Source organism: Phocoena phocoena, chromosome 15 (genome assembly GCF_963924675.1).
Source record: "Phocoena phocoena chromosome 15, mPhoPho1.1, whole genome shotgun sequence".
Classification (NCBI taxonomy): domain Eukaryota; kingdom Metazoa; phylum Chordata; class Mammalia; order Artiodactyla; family Phocoenidae; genus Phocoena; species Phocoena phocoena.
The window spans coordinates 55,122,920-55,141,330 of record NC_089233.1 but is presented as its reverse complement, the minus strand read 5'-3'; the positions used below and the strand labels follow the sequence as shown (position 1 = coordinate 55,141,330).

Here is an 18,411-nt window from a genome sequence, read left to right as displayed (position 1 = left end):
GTCTTAGATACCTATGTAAGAATATCCAGGGAGTTCCCTGGTGGTCTAGTTGTTAGCATTTGGTGCTTTCACTGCAGTGGCCTGGGTCGGGAAACTGAAATCCCACAAACCATGCAGTGTGGCCAAAATAAAATAAATTAATTAATTAAAAAAAAAGGGATATCCATGTATCTCTGATAAAAGTGGATATGGCACAGCTGGATTGTCTATATATAAGGAGCTATGATGATATATTCGTAATGTCACAGGTCAGGATAATGTTCAGGCAGTGCTGCCCTGTAATAAGTCTGACCACACTACAGAGGTATCTTAGAGTTAATTACCTGTCTTATTTTCATTTCTATTGTGAGAGTTCCATGGAAACAGGTGTGGTACCTTTTCTTATTTTTATCCCATGACAAATCCCATGACAAAAATAAGAAAAGGCATAAGCACTCAGTATACTTGGTTAAACATCTGTGGTAGGCCTTAAAAGGAGATGAGGATTAGAAGAATTACTGCAGAGTGTTTGGGGTTTGTACCATGCTGTGCAACATTGCTGGTCTCAAACTAGAATATATATTAATTTTTCTTATTTTCTATGTTAATACATTTTTAGGAGCACTGTTTCTCCTACAGTTTTGATGAGGACTTCCTAATCTCTATCTTTTAAAAGACATGAATGGAGAGTACAGAGGCAGAGGATTTGGACGGGGAAGATTTCAAAGCTGGAAAAGAGGAAGAGGTGGTGGGAGCTTCTTAGGAAAATGGAGAGAACTAAAGCACAGACCTGACCTGAATAAAGCCACAGGAAAACATCCTGGTAGGGGAGGCCAACGGTAGTGCAATATTTTTTTCCTTCATGAAGGAATCTGTTCATGCCTGTCATGAAGAGCAGTTTAACTCAAATTTGTCTGTCTTTTATTTGACATTACCCTTAAGGTAATATTTGGATGTTAATATCCAAAATTCTTACTGAAATCTGTAACTTAGATATTCTGTTAATAACATGTCAGGGTCTCATTGTTATAAGGAGAAGCAAATAGGAAAAAAAAATGTTCTGCTTCTATTAACCTAGTATTCTGTTTTTGTGGTTTTGTTTCTTTTGTTTTTTCAGAACAAACCCCACAGTCTTTGCTACTACAATCAACGTTGGATCAATTCATACCATATAAAGGCTGGAAGCTTTATTTGTCAGAAGGTAGAGTTAAAAGTGCAAAAAGTACCATAAGTCTTATTTTCTTTAACATTTTTTGGATGCTACATCTCATACTACTGCTCATTTGGCTTATATATATATTTATCTCCCCTTTTCTTTAATCTTAGTTCACCCAAACAATTGAATTATGTTTATGTTTCAAGCGCATAATTTTTCATTTTTCTATAAGTCAGAAAAACAAACCACACTAGGTATTTCAGAAAGAGGAGTTAATACAGGGAATTGGGTATACAGATAGAAGACTGAAAGAGCAAAAAGGGAACACTGAGGTAAACTCCCAGATAGTGTTAACTTTAGAAAGCAACAACCACCCTTATGCCTAAGGGAACAAAAGATAAGTAGTGCTGAGGTTATCAGAACCTAAGAATGGAAAGGAGGAGCCACAGCATAGCTGTGGCTTTGACCTTTGAGGGGCACCCCACAAAGCTGTGCTTAGACCTCTGAAGGATATCTTTCAGAGCTGTGCTCAGACCACCGAGGCGAATTAAGCAGGTTGCTGCTGGTAATTCTGGCAGGAGAGTGGCATGGTTGGTGCTTAGAGCTGGAGGCTAGAACTGTAGCTATCCTCTGTAGCTGGAGAGATGCTGAAAAGAATTGGAAACAATAAATTCCTTCCTTCCTGCCACCTGCCAGTCTCTAAAGTTGCCTCTAATTGTCAGAATCTTACAGGAGTCTGGGAAATTCCATGTGCAGATCTTGATCAAAGAATCACAAAGCTGAAAATAGAAGAATAGGCTTGGAATCAAGAGACAACAGCCAACACAGTTTGTGTAGAAACATAGTTAAGGAATCTGCTTTTTGTAATCCAGAACATCAGTTAACATCATACACCTGTCTGTATGGGTTTTGAGAATCGTCTTTCCTGTGCTCTGATAGTATCATATGCTTGTTATGAGATATGGGTTTTGTGTTTATGTATATCTGTGTTTTTTTTACCCACTGGACTGTACTGCTTAAGGGCAAGTATCTTGCCCCATACCGGGCACTCATTATTCATTTTGTGAATGAATGAAGTGCTTTACAAATGTTTGCTGTGTTAAGAGTCTGTTTTTCTCTGGTATATAGAAATGTTATGTTTCATAGTTGTTGTATCTTTTGTTGCTTTAGGATACATTAGCCACCAACACCCACAGTATTTCCCTAGCAGTTAGCTCAGAATACTAGAGAATACTAGAAGTGATCTTTGGACTGGTCCTAAAAATGGAGTTCACTAGTTGCCTTTGGCCAGTTGTACTTCCGAACTGCTTCATTGTACTGTTTCTCTGTGGGAGACCAATTCAAAAATGTTATAGAACTTTACAATGTAGAAGATAACTTTACAGTTTTGGGACCAGAGCCGAGTGGTAGTCTGCCTCTCCTGATCTCAGGAAGGGATTTGACAAATGGCTATTTGGGCTAGTAGGATATTCTTTGCAAAGAAATAAGAGTTTAGTTAGTGTGCTAAGCTTTGGCTTTAAAAAAATTTTTTTAAACCTCAACATATTTATTTATTTTTTAACGTCTTTGTTGGAGTATAGTTGCTTTACAACGTTGTGTTAGTTTCTGCTGTATAACAAACTGAATCAGCTATACGTATACATATATCACCATATCCCCTCCCTCTTGCGTCTCCCTCCCACCCTCCCTATCCCACCCCTCTATGTGGTCACAGAGCATGGAGCTGATCTCCCTGTGCTATGCGGCTTAAGTTTTCGCTTTATTATGTAAGCTGTTTGAACTAGTAGATCTTACTAGGTATCACAGCTCAATGTAAAGATTTTCAGATATTGGTGCTTTTAGAGAGAGACACTTCCTATCTGCCTTTCAGATTATGCAGACCTAAACTTGTTTTAGAATCTTACGTTTACATTCTATACCAGTTCTTAATCTAAATGTAATCAGAATGTACAGCAATTAGAAGTCATCTACCATGTATATAGTATTTCTTCTGTCTCATGAAAAATATGATTGTACATGTGTAATTTTTATTAGTGATGATGCCATATTTGTTGGATTAGTTTACAGTGACAGCTCTCCTTTTATTGAGAAGATTCAAGCATTTGAAAAATTTTTTGCAAGGCGTATCGATTTATACGATAAGGTAAGGTTCTTGCATAACAAAGCTACTAGTCCACCTTTATGTGTCATCTTATTGAACAATGTATTTGAGGTGCTAGTGATTGTGTTTATAGACACTGGACTGCCTTGGTCCAGCTGCTAGCTTCCCACTTACCAGCAATATGGACTTCGGTGAATTACTTTCTTTTGTGTGTTTTCTCGTCTATCATTAGAGTATGAGAGTATTATTAATACCTACCACAAAGGGTTGTTAAGAGACATAAATAAGTTAATACATTTTAAATATTAGAACTGTGCTTGGCACAAAACTTATAGTACTTATTATCACCATATATATTTTTAATTTAATTTTATTTATTTTTTATATAGCAGGTTCTTATTAGTTATCTATTTTATGTATATTAGTGTATACATGTCAATCCCAATCTCCCAATTCATCCCACCACCACCACCACCCCCCCACCACCTTCCCCCCTTGGTGTCCATATGTTTGTTCTCTACCTCTGTGTCTCTATTTCTGCCCTGCAAACTGGTTCATCTGTACCATTTTTCTGGGTTTCAAATGTATGCGTTAATATATGATATTTGTTTTTCTCTTTCTGACTTACTTTACTCTGTATGACAGTCTCTAAATTCATCCATGTCTCTACAAATGACCCAGTTTCATTCCTTTTTATGGCTGAGTAATATTCCATTGTATATATGTACCACATCTTCTTTATCCATTCATCTGTCAACGGGCATTTAGGTTACTTCCATGACCTGGCTATTGTAAATAATGCTGCAGTGAACATTGGGGTGCATGTGTCTATTTGAATTATGGTTTTCTCTGGGTATATGCCCAGTAGTGGGATTGCTGGGTCATATGGTAATTCTATTTTATTTATTTATTTATTTTTGAGGTACATGGGCCTCTCACTGCTGTGGCCTCTCCCATTGCGGAGCACAGGCTCTGGACATGCAGGCTCAGTGGCCATGGCTCACGGGCCTAGCTGCTCCGCGGCATGTGGGATCTTCCCAGACCGGGGCACGAACCCGTGTCCCCTGCATCGGCAGGCGGACTCTCAACCACTGTGCCACCAGGGAAGCCCTGGTAATTTTATTTTTAGTTTTTAAGAAACCTCCATACTGTTCTCCATAGTGGCTGTATCAATTTACATTCCCACCAACAGTGCAAGAGGGTTCCCTTTTCTCCCCAGCCTCTCCAGCATTTGTTGTTTGTAGATTTTCTGATGATGCCCATTCTAACCGGTGTGAGGTGATACCTCACTGTAGTTTTGATTTGCATTTCTCTAATAATTAGTGATGTTGAGCAGCTTTTCACGTGCTTCTTGCCCATCTGTATGTCTTCTTTGGAGAAATGTCTATTTAGGTCTTATGCCCATTTTTTGATTGGGTTTGTTTTTTTAATATTGAGCTGCATGAGCTGATATTATCACTATATTAACATTATATGCTTTCTCAAAGTATGTGATTGAATGCTCATATATGGTAAAAAAGCAATCATTATTTTCATACCTTAATATTTTGTAGGATGAAATAGAAAGAAAGGGAAGTATTTTGGTGGATTTTAAAGAACTGACAAAAGATGATGAAATAGCTAAATTGATACCAAATATAGCAAATGAATTAAGGGATACACCTGACAAAACCCTGGCTTGCATGGGTCTGGCAATACATCAGGTAAGTGTTGATTTTGTGAGACTTTTGTCAAAATTTTAAAGGAAGATTTCACAGTCACAGTACCTTCTCTAAAAGATTCTTAGTTTTTACCAACAGACCTTTGCTAGAAATGGAAGGTTGCTGTCCTGTCAGAGGAAGACTTCATAGGCGTGGTGGGGTTTAGAGTGGGTCTTAAAGTGGTACTGAGGACTGGACATAGAGCAGAGGAGGTCAGGGTATCCAGGTGAGGGTTCATTAAAAAGATTCGTTGCAAAGATGTATACACTGCTAGTGACCCAAGGCTGGGAACCTTGGCTGTTGTCTTCAGACTCCTCTTGCTCATTAGTTCTTTTTTTAAATTAATTAATTAATTTATTTATTTTTGGCTGTGTTGGGTCTTCTGTTCTGCGCACGGGCTTCCTCTAGTTGCGGTGAGCAGGGGCTACTCTTCGTTGAGGTGCGTGAACTTCTCTGCGGTGGCTTCTCTTGTTGTGGAGCACAGGCTCTAGGCGCAAGGGCTTCAGTAGTTGTGGTGCACGGGCTCAGTACTTGTGGCTCACAGGCTCTAGAGCGCAGATTCAGTAGTTGTGGTGCACAGGCTTAGTTGCTCCGCGGCGTGTGGGATCTTCCCGGACCAGGGCTTGAACCTGCGTCCCCTGCGTTGGCAGGTAGATTTTTAACCACTGTGCCACCAGGGAAGTCCCTCTCATTAGTTCTTCATGTCTAAATTACCACATCCTTTAACTTCTATTTCTAAAATATCTCTTAAATCCACCTCTTTTCCATCCTTACAGCCTCTGTCATAAGACTTCATTATCTTTCCTTAACTGTTGCCATACGTGGTAAAACACGATTTGTCCTTGGAAACTGTGGTGACTCTTTTCTGCCAAATGATATCCAAACCCTTTGTGTGGCATTGAAAGCCTTCCATAACCTGGTTCAACTTCCTCTCCCTGCTCTCCTTCATTCACTGCCATCCAGCTAAACTAAGCTCCCTCTAGGATTCTTACACGTGCTGTCCATTTGGCATAGAATGCCCCTTGCCTCACACGTCCAAATGTCTTGGGCCTAACTCAGTTGTCACTCTGAAACCTTTCTCATGACCCCTTTTCAAAACTCACATGGTTTTTTTGTCTGTAAATCTTTATGGTAGCAATTATAGCTGCATATTTGCATCTCATTTTTTCAGACTGGCAGCATACTGCTTTGTACACAAGTAGATGTTAAATATTTATTTTACTTAATGTCAAATGCCCAGGAAGTAAATATTGGTTATTTCAAAGGTAATCTTTATTTTCTTTATCTTAATCACTGAATTTGGAGAAGTAGAAAATATTTGTTTTCCAGAATCCATCCAGAATATCTTTAGGGGGCTACTGTAAGGACTTTTAATACTAGGTTTAGTTGAGGCAGAAAGTAGCAGACAGGGATGCTGGAGTTTTCCAGCCCAAGGACAGCAGAACCCCAGGTAAAACATAATTCACTATAAAATAAGTAATCATAATAAAATATTAGAATTTTTTTTTTTTTTTTATGGTACGCAGGCCTCTCACTGTTGTGGCCTCTCCCGTTGCGGAGCACAGGCTCCGGACGCACAGGCTCAGCGGCCATGGCTCACGGGCCCAGCCCCTCTGCGGCACGTAGGATCTTCCCGGACCGGGGCACAAACCCGTGCCCCCTGCATTGGCAGGCGAACTCTCAACCACTGCACCACCAGGGAAGCCCTAAATACCAGAATTTTAAAGGGCAGTTAGAGTTCTGTTAATATGCTCTTCTGAACTGTTTATATTCTTAACTTCATATTCTCTATAAAAGAGTTCTGCTTCAAGAGGGTATCTTGTTTTCAAACTTTTGAGTAAATGTCTGTCTTGTCTAGGTGTTAACTAAGGATCTTGAAAGGCATGCAGCTGAGTTACAAGCCCAGGAAGGATTGTCTAGAAATGGGGAGACAATGGTAAATGTGCCACACATTCATACAAGGTGAGGAATTTGCTGGTATTGAAGTATTATTCAGAAACAGGCATTAAAGACTATTTAAGAGTGAGAACCTTATTTTATAAAGCCAAAGAAATCAGTAAAAAGTATATGAGTTTCTTGCTAACTCATTGGTCATCACACCCAAGTGAACCTGCTGAATTTGAAGAGATCATGATAGAAATAAGCTTTTTCTGCCTAAATAAGTTGATCTGTGAACCTGCAAATTTTTGTAAGCATTGATTTTGGATGCATGCTTATCAAGACCCTGCTATTTATATTTAATAATCCATGTGATACACTAAGTGGTGTGATTAAATTTTGTTAAAATTATTAGATTTCTATTAAACACAGAGAACAAATGGAATTTTTTCTTGAATTCAACTTTTTATTGTATTATAAGATTTTAAATTCTCATTAGAAGAGATGAATAAGGTAATCATCAAGGTTGTTTCTTTGTTTTTTTTTTCCTTAGAATTTAAAAAAGACATTTCCTAACTTTCTTGAAAAAGAAGTTGGAGACTCAGAAGTTGCTGAATTTGAGACTTTCCTTTTGGCATTATTTTTTTCCTTTTTCCCTAGAGAACAGCCAATGAGACAAGAGGAAAAGTAAAGATTTAACTTTTTTTATTTTTAAGAATGATTTAATACTTGTAAAATTCCTGATATATATGGGGATGATATGGTTTGAGAATTCCATAGTTTCTTAAAGGGACTTGTGAAAATGCAGAAAACCTCAGCTTTCTGCTCATTTTAAATGTATAGATAAATATGTTCCTGTTTTTGTTTTTAGGGTATACAACTATGAGCCCTTAACACAGCTCAAGAATGTCCGAGCAAATTACTATGGAAAATACGTTGCTCTGAGAGGGACAGTGGTTCGCGTCAGTAATATAAAGCCTCTCTGTACCAAGATGGCTTTTCTTTGTGCTGCGTGTGGAGAAATTCAGAGTTTTTCTCTTCCAGATGGAAAATATAATCTTCCCACAAAGGTTATACCATGTTCTTTAACTACTTCCTTCTTTATCTTGGTAAAGAAGGCAAATCAATTTACAGAAAACATTTCCCAGTGTTTCTAAATACAGAGCTTATTTTTATTGTTTATTTTCAGTTTTTAAATTATAAAATACTTCAGGGTACAGAAAATAAACAAAACATCTCTACTCACCACTCAGAATTTACATTTTGTCAGCTCCAGCTGTATCTTGAAAGAGGTAAAGCATTACTGGTACAGCTTTTGTCTCTTTTTTACCCCTTGCTTGTACCATTCCCAGAAACAGTCATTATCCTGAAGTTAATTTGTATTCTTTCCGTTCATATTTTTATATTCTGGCTTAATAAGTACACATATTGTTTTCTTTCCTTTATTCTGCTGTTGGAAAGTGATGCATTCCTTTTTTGTTAACTTTTTTTTAAAACTATAAATTTAAAAACTATAGAAAAGTGTAGAGAATAATGTAACTAATGTCTGTGTACTACCATTATGGGTTGGCAAATATTTAGCTAATTTTTTTACAAAAAATATTAAGTGTTATAAAGGTAAAGTCTCTTTGTTTCCCTCCTCAGTTCCATTAACTTTGTTCCACCCCTAGAGCCACTATTCTGAAATCAGCATATATTCCTCAAGTCTGCATTTTCATACTTGACTATATATGTAGGATTTGTTTTGTTTATGTTTACGTAAATGATATACTGAATGTAGCAAATTACAGCATTTTTTCATTTGGTTATTTTGGAGTTCTACCTATCTTAATACATATCTAATTCTTTCATTTATTGTGTGGAGTAAATGAATGGCCACTGTTTATCCATAGTCTTGGCAGACATTGTGCTGTTTCCAGTTTTTCACAATTTCAAATAACGCTGCAGAGAACATTCTTGTACATGTCTCCTTAGCAGAGGAATTTCTCAGTTATATGCTATGCTTATTTTTAACATTTTTAGATGTTGCCAAAGTACTTTCCAGAATGTTGGTCCCAACTTACACCCCTGCTGGTGGTGTTAAGTGATTACCATTTCCCCATATTTTCATTAACACTTGGTATTGTTAGGTTTTTAAATTTTTGCCAGACTGATGAGTGTAAAATGGTATTTCATTTTTAATATGAATTTCTGTGATTTCTGTTATGTTTGAGCATCTTTTCACATCTTTATTGGCCATTCAGTTTCTTTATTGAATTTTCTGTTCATTTTTCTGTTTATACTATTGATAGGAGTTCTTTATGAATTCTAGATACTGAGCATTGATTTCTTACATTATAGATATTTTCTCCCAGTCTTCAGTTTATCTTTTAACTTTGTGGTACATTTTTTGCTTTAGAGTTTTATCAATACATTTTGACATGGTTAAATTGATCAGTCTTTTTCCTGTGACTTTCACATTTTCTGCATGGCTTAAGAAGGCCTCCCTCACTCACTCGTTATAAACATCTCTCTTATATTTTCTTTCAATACTTTTAAGTCTTGTTTTTTCTATTTAGATCTTTTGTCCATCTGAAATTTAATTTTGTGAATGGCATAAAGCTAAGGATCTAATATTATTCTTTTAGGTGGAAAGCCAGTTGTTGCCATTTATTAATTAAGCCCTCTGTTTCTACTGATGTGTAATACATCATCTGTAGTACACTGTGCTGCTGTAGACATGTGAGTCTGTTTTATTTCACTGGTCCTGTACCAGGTCTACACAATCCTATTTACATTGACCTTATTAAAACTTTTGATAACCATACCGATTCTTCTTTTCCAGAGTTGCCTTTATCATCCTTAGACTTTAATAAGTTTAACATTTATTACATTTTTACTCAGATTGAAATTCCTAAGGCTTCCTTCTCTTGTAGGAAGAACAGAGTATGTTAGATTCAGCTATTGGTTCTGAATAATCAATGGTGTTGGTAAATGGGTGTCACCTACTATTTGGGCTTAAGATTCAGGACTGCTTTTAGGTCAGAGAGGCCAGATTTTTTTTTTTTTCCCCCTTTGGCTCATTTTGTGGAATCTTAGTTCCCCGACCAGGGATTGAACCTGTGACCTCAGCAGTGAAAGCACAGTCTTAACAACTGGGCCTCCAGGGAATTCCCTGGAGAGGCCAGAATTTAAATCCTGATTTAAATTGGATATTTTCTGTAAACATTATTTTGTCAGGGTATTTCCATGCCCTCTAATACAGTAGGTGGTAACGCTGACTTCATTAACTCGTGTCTGAACTTCAGTGAATCAAAGTGATCAGAAAGACAGGTGTTCCAGCTGATCTCTGTTCCAGTCACTATTGCTACATAACTAATCACCCTACAGCATAGTGGCTCAAAATAACAACAATCATTTTATTATTTCACATGGTGTCTGTGGGTCAGGAGTTTGGAAGAACTGGTTGGCTGGGTACTTCTGGCTCTTGGTCTCTTAGGGAGCTGGAATAGCAAGTGACTGGACTCACTGGGCACTGGCCAGTATCTCTCTTCCACGTTGTCTTTCTGTGTGGTCTGGTTTTGGCTTCTTGCCCACAGTATGGCAGCTCAGGACACTCATTCTGCTCACATGACTGACAATAGCTTCAAGAGACAGAGGTCCAGCTGACTGGCAGAAATGGCTTTGCCTCTTTTGAGGCAGCCTCAGAGGTCAGGCAGCATTACTTCTGTCACATTCGGTTGGTTACAAAGTGAGTTACAAGCCTGTCCACATCCCAGGAGGGGGAAATTAGACTCCAGCTCTTTATAGGGGAGTGGCAAGGTTCTAGAAAGGTTTGAAGGGTGATACAATTACAACCATATTTGGAAAACACAGTCTGCCACAGTCTCTCTACTTATAAATGCATCTTGAGGTACAAACAGCAAACAAATGACTTACGAAAACTTGAACACAACTGACTTACATGTTGAGGACTGCCTGTGTGGTACAATAAACATTATACTATACAAGCAGTGCAAAAGGAGGTTAGATAGGAGAATTGGGGATTAAAGAAGACCCAGGAAAGGCTTTTGAAAAGGGGAGGATTGGAGCTGGGTATGTGGGACTGGATACAAGGAGATGTTCAAGGATTGGGAGACTACTTGGGCACAAAGGAAGGAATAAGTGCTTGGTGTGACAGGTGTGTAAAGAGACTTGCATACCCACAGCAGAAAGAATAAGAGCAGTCATCAAGAGGGACCAGCTGAAAAAGTGCCTCAAAAACAAAATCAATACAGAAGAAAATAGAAAGTCATTGCAGCTTTTAGTTCATCTTACTTTAATACCATTCTGGGACCAACTTTTAAACCAATACTAAATGAAGCATTTTAACTTGAATTTTCCTGAGATATGATTGTAGTATATCAAAATTTAAGTGCGTATTAATCTTGTTGCAGTGTCCTGTGCCTGCATGTCGAGGGAAGTCATTTACTGCACTCCGAAGCTCTCCTCTCACAGTTACGATGGACTGGCAGTCAATCAAGTAAGCAATCAGACTATTAAATAAAAGGCAGGTTTTAGAGCCCTCATACTACCAAGTAAATCTACAGTATTCCTGTATTATACTTTGATGCTTCTCTGTAGATTGTGATAAAGTATATAATAAAAGGTTTACTTGCTGCAGAGTTATGTGTTGGAGTGATAATTGTCTTTATTTGAGATTTGTTTTCTATCAGATTCCAGAAAGGATTTAACGTACAAGTATTATGTCCTTTTGCTATTGAGAAATCATTTTATATCTCATTTATGTGACTCATTGAATTGGATGTATATATAAGCAAAGCTGTATGTTTCATGCCATAATGTGATATCCTAGAAATAATATTGGTTTGAAGTTTTAAAATAGAAGATCCTTTAGAAATAGATACGTTTCATTTTATGTTCACAATATCCATGAGGCATTTTCTATAGGTGATTAAAAAAACCTTTTTTTTTTAAGTCAGATAGTTTTCTCTATGTGTGTATATTTTTAACAATTTATTCCATTTTTTTCTGGCTGTAGTCCCATAACTCATCCCTAAATATAAAATAATGGGTAGTTTTGAAGTCAGGGTGCTATCTAGGAAACTTGGCTGAAACAAATGGTCTTTAAAAACTAAGAACATAGGGGAAAAGTGAAGTAGATTTCTACCAAGCCCAGTCCTAGCTTGACCTCCTAATGCCCTATAAAAACCAAGACCAATATATACAGTAATTAACTGTGCACTATGCTGAGATCTTTACAGACACTCCATTTTATAAAAGATGAAATGTTTAAAACTCTTTGAGTATGATCACGTGGGGGAGCCTGATTTCCAGCCCATGTCTATAGCACTTTCACCACTGAAGGGGGTGGTGAGGGCCTCAAAGGTGCTATAAGGTTCACAGTACATGCATAGAAGATTCAGAGTGATTTAATTATTTGAAAAAAATTTCTTGTTTTCAGGTAAAAATAGACTAAAAATAGGCTTAAATATTTTAACTGGGTTTGAATGATCATCTCCTAATATTAGGAAATCAAACTTAGGGGTAGATGATTGAGAAAAGGAGGACATTTAAGTCCTTTTCTTGAGTTTTTAAAAGTAAGGTATTGCTCAGGTTCATTTTAAATGAGTTAGTTATAGTAAAACTTTGTTAATGCAATATTAGCTTACATAATTAATTGTTTTATTCTATTGCTGTATAGGTATATAAAATGATTTTTTGCCCTAGAAGAAAGGCCTCCTTCCTGCCATATATAGTAAACTCAGTTTCAATTTTTTCTGAGCCTTAGCTTGGATGGCCATAAGGAATTAAGTTATTGTTTCTCAACTAGTGCATTGAAATGTTTGGATGAGTCAAGGTGACAGCTTTATTGTGTATATCAGAATCGAAGCCTTACAGTTGCAGCAGTCCCAGTTCTAGAAGTTCATCTGATGAAGACAGTCACAATATGTGCAGAAATAGCTTGCCGAAAGTATGTTTTCACAGTGTTGATAACCAAAAATGGAGAATAACCTAAACATCTGAAGAAAATATTATAAAAAGGATGATACTGTGAATTATTGTGTAGCCACTAATTCTGATGTAGGAGAGTGTTTTGAAATGGCATCCAAAAATGTTTACAATGAATTTAGTGATAAAGCAGGTCACAGAATGTTCTCTACTGTACAATACTGACTTTATTAAAAAAAAAAAACCACTGGTAAATACAAAAACATGTTAAGAGTCTGGGAGTCTTAACAAAAACATGTTAAGAGTACTGTCTGGGAGGTCAGATGAAAGTAATTGTTATTTTTTTCTTTCTGTTTATCTGTGTTTTTAAATTTTTACAAAGGTGACACATAGAAATATGTGTTCTTTTAATAAGTGTAAAAATATACTGTTTTTCTTTCTTTTTTTTTTGGCTGCTTTGGGTCTTTGTTGCTGCGTGCAGGCTTTCTCTAGTTCTGGCGAGTGGGGGCTACTCTTTGTTTCAGTGTGCCGGCTTCTTATTGCAGTGGCTTGTCTTGTTGTGGAGCGCAGGCTCTAGGCATGCGGGCTTCAGTAGCTGTGGCTCGCAGGCTCTAGAGCGCAGGCTTAGTAGTTGTGGCGCACAGGCTTAGTTGCTCCACGGCACGTGGGATCTTCCCAGACCAGGGATCAAACCCGTGTCCCCTGCATTGGCAGGTGGATTCTTAACCACTGCGCCACCAGGGAAGTCCCAAAAAATATACTTTTTTAAAGCAAGGTGACCTTAGCATGTTGTGTCACTTTGACACTTCTCATTGCAGTTCGCCAGTGTTTAAATATGCATTGAGGGTGAAAGTAGTGGGTAACCATGGAGCAGGGTTTGTGCTTACATTCATCATTTAAGTGATTAAATTAAGAAGTTTTAAAATAATGTGTATGTTTTTAAAAACTCAATCAGCGTAGAAGGCCACAGTTCCCACAACTTCTTGTTGCCTTATACATAATTCTAGATAGCATTCTTATGTCTCTTCCTTCACTTTACTTATCCAGTCTGTGAGCTGAGAATGTTAGAGACATGGTACCTGCTGTCCCTTCTCCCTCTTCCACCTTTTTTCAGTATGATGTTACTTTTAAATTGTCAAGGTTTACTTCTGTTTTCTAATGAGAATTATCTTCCATGTTTTATTCATAGGTCATATCTAATGAAACCAACAAACAGCACTTAACATTTTTATGATAATGTAAATATTGTTCAACAGAGAATCAAGTCAGGTGATCAGATACCAAGAGAAAGAAATGTAATTTGTGTCACTGGGTTGTTTTGTTGGAGTTTTTTGCCCTTTAAAGGAAAATGATCCAAGCATCAAAATCAAAAAGGATTCTTTTCTTATATTCCACTGAGTTAGCCCATATTTTAATATGCTTCATATTTGGACTATAACTGTCGTTTAGCACTTTTCCTAATCTTTTTATCCATGGTGTTCTGAAAACGTCTGAGTCTATCTAATTGTGTCTTCATCCTGCTTGATACTGATTGGCCCTTTTCTTCTAGAGTTGTCTTCAACTCTAGAATATCTATTTTCTATTTTCTCTCTTTGGGCTTCTTATCAGGTGTATCCATTCAATTGTTTGTCCTTCACCCTTTGTTTTCTTTATGCTCTTTTCTAGATTTCTTTGGCTTTTGCTTGTATACTTTCTATAAGTGTTTGATTTTTATATACATATCTTTAATTTTTCTGATCTCACACTTGTTTTCCAATAGTTTCTTTTTCATAGCAGCTCATTCTTGTTTTATGATGGTAACATTTTCTCAGAAACTCTTAAGCAGTTTTTTCTTTGTTTTTAATGCTTTTCTCCTTCTTTAATTATTGCCATTTCATCCTCAAATATCTGATGAGGAATGAGAAATTATTTGGAGTAGGTAGGATAAGTTTCCTTTGCTATTTTTTAGGTAGGAGCTTTTCTTTAAAAAGCCTCATCCCTAGATAGAGGGTAGGGTTTTGACGACCAGATTTTGCTTTATGAATGTGTTTTTGAATTTGGCTTGGGCTCCTCAAATGCCAGAATGAGGAGGCTTATGCTGGAGCTCTGATATCCTCTCTCAGCACCTTAGTTCCCCTCATAGAGTAGATGGCTCTGTTTCCTTAAAACAGTGCTCTGGTTTTTGCCAGGTGGGGAAGCCTGATGGCTTTCCTGGGATGCCCTCCTTCTTCTTCTACCCACCTATGCCCCCACCTTCCAAATAATTTCTGAACAGCTATTCTGTGACTTGTCTTTCAGTTGATTATCCTGTTTTGTTTCAGCCATCTGCTCCCACTCGCCATTCCTGCCACCTCCAACTTAAAAGCCTCTCTAGGGCTGAGAACATTGGCTCCCACTTCTCTTGTACCTTGTAAATTTTTCCTGTGTGTATTCTGGAATTCATTTTATTTTATCCATCAGTACTTTCCCATTTGCTGTTTTATAAAATTTCATTAATATCTCTTATTTGATGATGGCACCTCTGCATGCCCCAAAACTTCTCTTCACTCTTTTAGTGACTGTTGTTTTGGTGGACACTTTAGAGGGAAGGTAGGCAAATGCATGTGGCCATTATGCCATCTTTAATTGGAAATTGCTGAAGTAGTTTTAAATATACCATTGAACCTTTTCTTTTTTTTTTAAACTAACTGCCCTTTATCTAGCTCAGCATCATGTGGACCCTGAATAGTTACTATGTTGACCAAATAACCCAAAGTCAGTACATGTACTGACTGAAAATTGTTTAACTTTTTAGAATCCAGGAGTCGATGTCTGATGATCAGCGAGAAGCAGGTCGGATTCCACGAACAATAGAATGTGAGCTTGTTCACGATCTTGTGGATAGCTGTGTCCCAGGAGACACAGTGACTATCACTGGAGTTGTCAAAGTCTCGAATGCTGACGAAGGTGTGGTATAACTTTCCTCAATTCAATTGTCCCTCAGTAGTTTGTCAGCATTCATCTTTTCCCTTTTTAAGATACTTCTGAATTTCCATTAATTTAAAGGACTTGATTCTTATATAGGTGAAACTTTTCCTCTAAAATAAAAGTTTATTTATAGCTCACCATGCCTTTCTTTTACAGTCTACTTGAATCTTTGTAGGGAAAATGAAAATACCAATTATTGTATATCATACTTTGAAATTTACAGGTTCTCGAAATAAGAATGACAAATGCATGTTCCTTTTGTACATTGAAGCAAATTCTGTTAGCAATAGCAAAGGACAGAAAACTAAGGCTTCTGAGGATGGGTATAAGCATGGAACATTGATGGAGTTCTCACTTAAGGACCTTTATGCCATCCAGGAGATTCAATCTGAAGAAAACCTGTTTAAACTCATTGTCAAGTATGTATGAGGTTATCTCAAGTTTTACTTTATCATGTGCATGTTGGGGGTGCTCTTGGCTACCAGTAACTGAAAACTAGTCAAAATGTTTGCAAATTACAATTCATTAGACATCTTTAGACCTGTGCAGCCAAGTCATTGAAAGAAGGAGACTAAAGGGTGAACTGCGTACATAATATTTAAAGAAGGGATAAAATTTCATTTTTTCAGTTCAATTCAAAGAATCAGAATAAATAAGGCCATATATGAATATATGAAGTATTATGTTGAATATAAAGAAGTATTTTACATTTGTCAATTGTATAAATAGGAACAAACAAAAAGGACAGAGTGGAAGAGATATAATCCAGCTAATCACCCATCTTTGTACAGCCCATAAGCTGAGTGGTTTTTACATTTTTTCATAGCTGAAAAAAATTAAAAGAATATTTCATGACACACAAAGCTACATGAAGTTCAAATTTTGCTATCCATAAGTAAACTTTTATTGGAACACAGCCACACTTGTTCATTTACATAGTATCTGACTGCTTTTGAGCTACAGGGGCAGAGTTGAGTAGATGCAATAGAGAATGGCTCACAGATATTTATGTGTTTGTACCTTTACAGATAAGTTTGCTGATCTCTAGTTGAAACAATAAGGAAAATTTACTATATTACACAATCTGGTTACTCAACTGAAGAGTCATGGGACAGTGAATTACAAAGTCATTTCAACTACTTGTATGTAGGGGGTTGTTTGTTTACTTTTAAAAAGCAAGAAATAGATTCACATCGAAGTCACTTACTATTGATAAGTATTTCATAATATTTTTTTATTTCCGTGTTATTGCCCTGCAGTAGAGAAGAAGCAGTGTAGAGGCATTTTTGCTTTAGTGATTACGAGCCTTTTCTGGAAGATAAACCTGAGTTAGAATCTTGCTTCAGCCACTTCCAATGTGATCTGGGGCATGTTAATTTCTCCTTCATTTTTATCTTCTTAAAGTAGAAATAATAATACCTGCCTCAGAATGTTGTTCTGAAGATTAAATGAGATTTCATTATGTACTTAACATAGTTAACACAGTGTGCTGTTATTTTGAAATATTTTGACAAATTTTTGGATAACTTTGAAGAAATAGGAGAAAATGTGAGAGACCGAATAGTAGCTGTACCAAACAGAGGTAAAGAACTGAGGTTTTGAAGTGCATTGTATTAGAAAAATTGATCTTGTCACGCTTTTCTCTTCACCTAGGCTTTGGGCTCTAGGAGAATTTAACAGTTTTTCTTTCTGCCTTTAATATGTTAATTAGAAAGCTGGGAAAAGTATAGAGTTCCTCAGGAGTTCTTTGTCCTTAAACCCTTAGAGATGTCCTTTGAATAGATGGCCATCCAAACCCACCCTGGGAGAGAGGGTGCTCTGAGCTAGGGTGGCGATGTGATCTGGTGATAAATGTTGGGGTGATGAGTGGTCTGTAGCAGGTGGCCAAGGAACACCCTGGTTGAGGACCAAAACACCTCTTTGATTGGTACCTCTTACCAGTTATAAATAAAAATGAACATTTGAGTGGTCCTTCTTCTGTCATACTTAAGGAAGATAAGTTAGTATGAAAAACCTGGGTTTTCTTCCTACAGTTTGCTTTTACCTTTTAGTTCTAAGTTTGTGATTCCAACATCAAAACTTGAATTTTTCATGGTCCTCCATTTGTGAATCTTGCAGGGGTTGGCAAACTAGGCAGGCTGCTTGTTTTGGTAAATAAAGTTTTTATTAGAGCACAGCCCCACCCATTTATTTACAAATTGTTGGCTTTGACAAAAGTTGGGTAGTTGTGACCCAGACAGTAAAACTGAAACTATTTACTTTCTGGCCCTTTAGGAAAAATGATGTCAACCCTTGCTAGATTAACAAATTGAGGCCTATGAAAAGAGAATGGAGAAGACAATAGAAGGCTGTTTTAGTTTAGGTTCCTTCAGAAGCAATGATTTGCATAAATGTAGTTTCTTTGGGAGGTGATCCCCAGAAATACTGGGAGGAGAATGAGGAAGTGAGACAGAGAAGGGAGGGCAGTTAGTGTATGGTACCTTAATGGAGGCTTAATAAAGGCTAATCCTTCTGAGGCCTCTGGGACACTTGACTATAGAGCTAGCCTCAGTATTTTTCCATCTAAGGGCCTAGATTTGGGGCTGCTCCTGAGAATATTAGACACCCGAGCACTTCTGGCCTGCCCAGTCTGCCTGCTGATGGTGCTTCTGCAGCCACAGAAAGCCCTTTGGCAGACAGGTGCAGGTGCTTGGTAAGAGGCCAGCAGTGATCATGCAGGA

General features: G+C 37.3%; 1 protein-coding gene across 3 annotated transcripts in view; it reads left to right on the top strand.

Annotated features, from left to right (window-relative positions):
* The first annotated feature begins 657 nt into the window (after nucleotides 1-657).
* MCM8 (minichromosome maintenance 8 homologous recombination repair factor) overlaps nucleotides 658-18,411 on the top strand; it is a 35,993-nt gene continuing 18,239 nt past the window's right edge. For 2 of the 3 annotated variants that reach the window (XM_065891985.1, XM_065891983.1), the window contains exons 1-9: nucleotides 658-802; nucleotides 1,097-1,180; nucleotides 3,196-3,278; nucleotides 4,790-4,939; nucleotides 6,795-6,898; nucleotides 7,686-7,884; nucleotides 11,230-11,315; nucleotides 15,519-15,670; nucleotides 15,915-16,110. In XM_065891985.1, coding sequence (XP_065748057.1) covers nucleotides 658-802; nucleotides 1,097-1,180; nucleotides 3,196-3,278; nucleotides 4,790-4,939; nucleotides 6,795-6,898; nucleotides 7,686-7,884; nucleotides 11,230-11,315; nucleotides 15,519-15,670; nucleotides 15,915-16,110 — 1,199 coding nt within the window. The remainder of the gene's footprint in view (nucleotides 803-1,096; nucleotides 1,181-3,195; nucleotides 3,279-4,789; nucleotides 4,940-6,794; nucleotides 6,899-7,685; nucleotides 7,885-11,229; nucleotides 11,316-15,518; nucleotides 15,671-15,914; nucleotides 16,111-18,411) is intronic. The other variant, XM_065891984.1, reaches the window with a different exon arrangement.